The sequence below is a fragment of the Arachis hypogaea genome, chromosome 19 (genome assembly GCF_003086295.3).
Source record: "Arachis hypogaea cultivar Tifrunner chromosome 19, arahy.Tifrunner.gnm2.J5K5, whole genome shotgun sequence".
NCBI classification, from domain to species: Eukaryota; Viridiplantae; Streptophyta; class Magnoliopsida; order Fabales; family Fabaceae; genus Arachis; species Arachis hypogaea.
In genome coordinates this window covers 150,972,776-150,979,463 of record NC_092054.1, presented here as the reverse complement: position 1 = coordinate 150,979,463, position 6,688 = coordinate 150,972,776, and the positions used below count along the sequence as shown (strand labels likewise).

The following is a 6,688-nucleotide window of genomic DNA, read 5'->3' as shown; positions in this document are numbered from 1 at the left end:
GTGAAATCAAGTTTCAATCAGACAAAAATCCCAAAAGACATACTAGTAGCTGCAGCAAATGCCAAAAAATTTCTAGGACACATTTACTAGTGCTTGCTATTACTCCCCATTTTGTCATCAAGGGTGGATAATAAGCATGATCAACAAAAACATCAGTACAAATCCTGCAAGAAAAGGTTAGATCATAGTCCAAAGTTTGACCTAAACTAATAGAAGTGCAGCAGTAATTAGAGTTATTACAGTCATCCAAGATAAAAACAGTTCAATAGTAGCAAAATAAACAGAATTCATGAGACAAAAAGAGAGCAGCAGCAATTTTCATGAGACAATTTCTAGGCATTAGAACCATTCCCTTCCGAATTAGCTTCCTCTTCAACATCAGTGGTAGGGTCTTCATCCTCTTGAAGGTTATCGATGAAGGACATGAACACAGCCACTCTATCCCTTGATTTCTTTAGGAAGTTCTCATGCTTGCGAGCCAGCTTTCTTTGCTCTTTGCTCATAGCAATCAAGTGATTTGATTGAGAAACAAACTCTTGAACAACATCTTTGACCATATTCAGCAAGGTAGATTTCTTTCCAGTAGAGATGGATGTACCCTCAGTGGAAGGAGCAGGAGAATTCTCAGGGACAAAGTCATCATCTTCATCATCTAGGATAACTCTTTCAGATCTAGTAGATCCTTTTTGCTGTTTCACTGAACCACCCCCTTTTAGGTATTAATGTCTATTTTGATATTCCTCATTGGTCAAGTCAACACCAAAATACTAAAATATGCAAGTTAGAAACATGCCATAAGGAAGTACTTTGTCCTTTTCACTCCTAACAGTATCAAACATATATCTAACCATCAAGTATGCAAATGACATTTCAGTTTTGGTGAGAAGGGCATATAAAACAAGAGTATCAGTGTAGGAAACCCTTTGATATGAGCCACTTTGAGGAAGAATAATGTGGTTGACCATTCGGTGTAACTGAGCACGCTCATACCCCAGGGCTTTGTGAGTGGGTGTAATGCCATCAATTAAAGAAATATGTTCACAGATGTGTGCCAATGCATCATGATAAGAAATTCCAACACCTTCATCCCACTTAACCGAAGTGTAAGCACAAGTCCCAACATCAGTATACTTCAAAGCATCACTGATAGTTTCATTATTTAAAACTATGTCTCGGCCCTTTACATATGAGTGAGCAATGCCTTCATGATAAATTATGTTTGCATAAAATTCTTTGACCAACAAGGGATAAATAGGCTTTTTGATGTCAAAAAGATGATTCCAGTCCAGAAAAATCAAGTTATCAACAAATGAAAAATCTTTTCTTTTCAAAGATGGCAAATCAGCAAGAAAAGAGGGACACAGGATACGATACTTTATAACCCCATCAGAAAAATCATTATTCATGGCAGATTTGAATCTATAGGTAGGGGTGCACATGGGCCGGGTGAAGCCGGGTTTGAGATGACCCAGACCCGGCCCTAGACCCGATGAAACCAACAGTCTTTCGGGCCACAATTAAACCGGGTGAAAACCGGGCCATAACCAACCCTTCTTCAAAATTAAAACATAATCACAATCAATACCAAAGCATCATCACAATCAATAGTCCAATACTAATATTGTCTAATAACACTAAATATTTAAGTCAATACAAATAACACAATAATATACATTAGTCTAAAGTCAATACAAATAACACAATAATATTTAAATCAATACAAATAAGATGTTAAGGTTTACAATACATAAGAATAATCATCCTCTATCAATAGCCATTAATGTTGTCAACTTGTTCCTTGTGATGTGGATGCATTAGTGAAACCTACAAAACAAATAAAATTACTCATTTTTCATATAAAAGATTATTACTTGAAATAAATAAGTCAGAAATAATAAAGATATCATAAATGTACCTTCAACAATCTTCTGACTGTTATCAAATTGATCAAACTCTTGATCTCCAACGTCTTGTTTAGAAGGGCATAACCAACTTTGAGTGCATATCAAAGCTTCAGCCATTAATGGTGACAAAGAGCTACGAAAGACATCAAGCACACGTCCACCGGTGCTGAAGCATGATTCAGAAGCAACAGTTGAAACCGGAATACCCAAGATGTCGCGGGCTATGAGAGAAAGAATCCTATATTTTGAAGCATTCACTTTCCACCAAGTCAATATATTAAAATTCTCATCTTCCACAGTATCCTCGGCCAAATATCTCTCCACATCTGACTTGCTATCTGCATTAGCCTTCTCTCTTTTTTGTTTTTTCCACAAATTCACTCGATTTTCAGAAACGCCCTTGGCACCAGCTGAGATTTTAATATTGTCATCCAATACAATACTAGATGAATCTCCACCATCATCCCTTCCTTTATCATCGACAACCTCTTTTTCATAAAAATTATGCAATGTATCTAATGTAAGTTTAACAACACCAGTCATGCTAGTAGATACTTCCTTGTCATAGACATCCTCCAAACACCAACACAGATAATCTAGTTTGTACCGAGGATCCAATACAACAGCAACAAGTAATAATGGATTAAATTTGTCAACCGGTCCCCAATATTTATCATATTTATGTTTTATAGAGCATGCCATACTTCCTAACAAATCAGATTGATTTTGGCTCCAAGATGTTAATTGAGAAGCAACAGATGCAATTTCATGAAAACATATGTTAGATGTAACATGCAAGGAAGATGAGAAAGTCAAAGTTATCTCATAGAAAACTCTCAAAAAATCCATGAATAACCTAGCATGTTGCCAATCAAGGGGTGTAGGTGGACCAATTTTCTTTTTTCCCCCACTATCCTCTCCAAACCATCTAAGAAAATCAGGTTCTTGATCATAAAGTCTATCAAAAGCTTTTTCAAATTTCTCGGCATGTTCCAACATTAGATAGGTAGAATTCCACCTAGTTGGAACATCCAAGCACACAAGACTTTTAGATTCAATTAATTCAGCCTCAATGCAATCTTTAAATTTTTTATTCCTTTGAGGAGAGGACCTAACATACCTTACAGCATTTCTAATGCTTTCAATTGAAGTGTGTTGTTCTTTAATTCCTTCATTCACTACCAAATTAAGAACATGAGCACAGCATCTCACATGCATATACTTTCCTCCACACACCAACCCACCTCTTGCACCTAATTTCCTTTGAAGATAAGTAATAGCTCCATCATTCGAAGTTGCATTATCCACTGTGATTGTGAAGACTTTTTCAATTCCCCACTCTCTCAAGCATTTCTCGATTTCTCTTCCAACAGTGTCACCCTTGTGGTTCTCAATTTGACAGAAATTTATAATTCTCTTTTGTAACATCCATTCTTCATCAACAAAATGTGCAGTCAAACTCATATAAGTGTAGTTTTGATTTGATGTCCAGCAATCTGTTGTCAAACAAACCCGAGCACATGACTTTGCCAACCATTCTTTTAGCTTTTTCTTTTCATCTAAATAAAGTTGAAAGCAATCTCTTGAGACTGTCATCCTAGATGGTACCGTAAATCTTGGCTCGAATCGATTTAACATCCTACGAAACCCAATCCCCTCGACAACTTTAAACGGCATTTCATCAAGTACAACAAACTCAGCTACAGACTTCTTACAATCTTCTAAGTTATAACCCTTAAAAGCATTGCATAGATCCTCTTCTTCAATTTTGGGCATGTACCCATGAAGTGTACCCTTCTTCCCCGCTTTAGTAAATATCCACTTATGAGCACTCTTTAAATGCTTATTTAGAGAATTTGTGCCATGTTTAGTAGGATGACAACCGTATTTTTTCTGGCAATGATTACATTTAGCTTGGTGCAGTCCCTTTGTCTCAGTTAATGGAAGTTGAGTAAAATGCTGCCAAACATACGATTTCTTTCCCCTTGTTCCTGGATTCTCCATTTTTCCATCAGAATTTTCTTCATTAGCTTCTGGTTCAGCAGGAGTTGTGGCAGCATCAATAGTAGGAACAACATTTTCAGCTTCAATTTCCATTGTTTTATTCTCCTCTATAATTTCTGAAGGAATGCAATTATCTCCTCCTCCCATTGTTCGTTACCTAAACAAACAAAATCAAGAACAAAATATGAAAAAACAAATCAGTAAATATACAGTAAACACAAGTAAAAATTTAGAAATCTGTACAAAATCAGTAACTAATTATCATAACAGATTCTTGTAAGGAATCGATGAGCATTTCTTGTGTTAGCACAAATGGGTGTCACCAATGTCACTAACAGATTCTTTCCTTTTTATATTATTCACTACGTTCCTGCTTTTTATCTACTATTACTTTTCATTACATCCTTAATCTAATCATTGTATCTGAATAGAAGGGATTGAGATTATAACATTTAGTCATTTAATGTAACACAAGAAGATCAAATAGCCACCAATTATTAAAATGCAACTAATAAATCGTGATTACTTTGTAATAATCTCCCTAGCATGGGAGTTAAAGGTATGGTTAAATCTCCTGAATTAGAGGGCAAAGACCAAGTTCAACATATAAAATGGCTTACATACAAGTAATGATCAAGCAATCAACCAAACAAACAAAAATGATCATACAATAAAGAAAAAAAAAAAGATGCTTACATACAATTAATCATCAACCAAACAAACACTAGAAGATGTGAATGCCAAATAATGCCAAATGGCCAAACAATGCCAAACATCTTAAACCAAGCTTTGCTTCATACTCTCAAAATATGAACATGTGAATGCGTGTGTGCAGCTTCATTGCGCAAAATACCAAAATGGTTAGTGCTGGATTACCTTAAACCAAGCTTTGCTTCATACTCTCATTCAGCAATTTTACTTTCTTGGCTGTCTCTGGATCTTCTGGTGCAGGTGAACCTTCGCTCTGATAAATGTTATGGTTCAATGCACCTGTACAATATAGTTCAGCTCAACTTGTCATATAAGAACAACTGAACAAGATAATCAGTAACTAATCAGCTAAACAAATCATTTAACACACATCAACACCCACACCTAATCAGTAAAGAATCAGTAAATCCACACCTACTCAGTAAAGAATTAGTAAACCCAGAAATCAGTAGTAAACAGTGAATCAGAACAAAAAATAAGCTAAACACACATCAACAGCCACACCTAATCAGAGTTCTAATAATGAAAATCAACACCTACAACCAAAATTCACAAATTCTGTTTATCAAAAACCCTAATCCTTAATCAGAATATTAATGACATAATAAAATTAATTACTTACCTGAGCAGAAGACCTGAAAAGAAGACCGGAGAAGAGAGCAGAGCAGAGGGAGCAGGACTAGCAGAGCAGAGCAGAGCAACGTCGCCGAGAAGCAGGGCAGCACCGTACGTCGTCACTGTCGTCCGTCGAACGAAGAGCTTCGGCGGTGACTGGGGTGAACACGGAGGGTTGTGAAGAGATGAGAAAGGGAGGAGTCGGCGACTGCGTGGTGTGTGCCGCGAGACTCGGAGTGGGCCGTGGGGAGAGAAGATGAGGTCAAGGTCACCGGATTGGCCTGCGCCGTGGGAGTGGCGACTGCCAGAGCCGGAGTGGGGCGTGGGGAGTGCCGGAGTGGGGACTTGGGGTGTGGGGTGAGCCTCAATGGCTGAGGGGCGAGGGCTGAGGCGCTGAGCTGCTGAAGGAGGCACGAGGCAGTGAATGCGATGCGTGTTCTGTGTTGCCCTAGCCCCTAATTAGAAACCTCAAACCTGTACTGTAAGGCTATAACGCGTTTGTGTGTGTGTAACGTGTATATGGCCGGGCCACCGGGCCGGGTCCGGGTGACCCGAGCCATGGCCCGGTCCCGGCTTCACTTCCCTTCCTGATTTCATTATTTTTTCCCGGGTCTACTTCGGGTCACTTCGGGTCCGGGTCTTCGCGGCCCAAATCCCTTCGGGGCTGGGCCGGGCCTTCGGGCCGGTCCGGGTCTGTGCACCCCTATCTATAGGGATTATAGTTCGAGTGAGAGGTCAAAAAATGGGCTTTGTGATCAAAAGGTCCAATGTCTGGTTCTTTAACATTTTTGAGAGGGACTCGAGTGTTACCTCGTTGAGAGCGCACAGGAACAGACTTTGGCTTAGGTTTTGTTGTCTCAGGAACAGGTTCTTCGACAGTAGGACGCTTACCCTTGGATGAGCCAGGTTTCGAGGAGCTTGGTTTGGATGACGTTGCCTTAGGTGGTGGCGTCGGTTTGGCAGGGGTAGGGTACCTTGGTGTGGTCTTGGTTCGTGCCATGGGAGCAGTGCGAGGAGGAGAGGTAGGAGGAGATGGTGAAGGTGTGAAGGTTCTGTCTTGGGAGCGAGTGGAAGGCTTGGATGGAAGTTTATACACCTTTTCACGAGGAGGTTTGTGTGCTATGGTTTTCTTCCTCATTTAGTGGTTTTTGATTTAAGAAGAAAAAGAGTAATGAGGGTAGTGGTGAAAACTGAAGGGATAGAGAGGGAGTTATGGAGGGAAGAGAGGAAGTGTTGGTAACCGTACCCAAAAGAAGATTTCCAAAACCATGCAACTGCATCACCATTTGAAAAGACTTGAAAAGACATGACCTCATAAAAGAAAGATTTGATTTGATTTTCAAAACAAGAAAATTTAATTTTAAATATTCGAAATCCTTAAAAAAATTAAACTGAAAATCTTTTTTGACAAAAATTAAAATAAAACTTTTTCAAAAAAAATTAAACACACAGGC

The 6,688-nt window shown here is 38.8% G+C and overlaps 1 protein-coding gene across 1 annotated transcript; it reads right to left on the bottom strand.

Moving 5' to 3' along the window:
* Positions 1-332: 332 nt before the first annotated feature.
* LOC112779081 (zinc finger BED domain-containing protein RICESLEEPER 2-like) lies at positions 333-4,055 on the bottom strand. Its single transcript, XM_025823339.1, has 2 exons — positions 1,916-4,055; positions 333-697 (listed from the first exon to the last, which is right to left on the bottom strand). The coding sequence occupies exons 1-2, from the start codon at positions 4,053-4,055 to the stop codon at positions 333-335; spliced, it is 2,505 nt and encodes an 834-aa protein (XP_025679124.1).
* Positions 4,056-6,688: the final 2,633 nt, after the last annotated feature.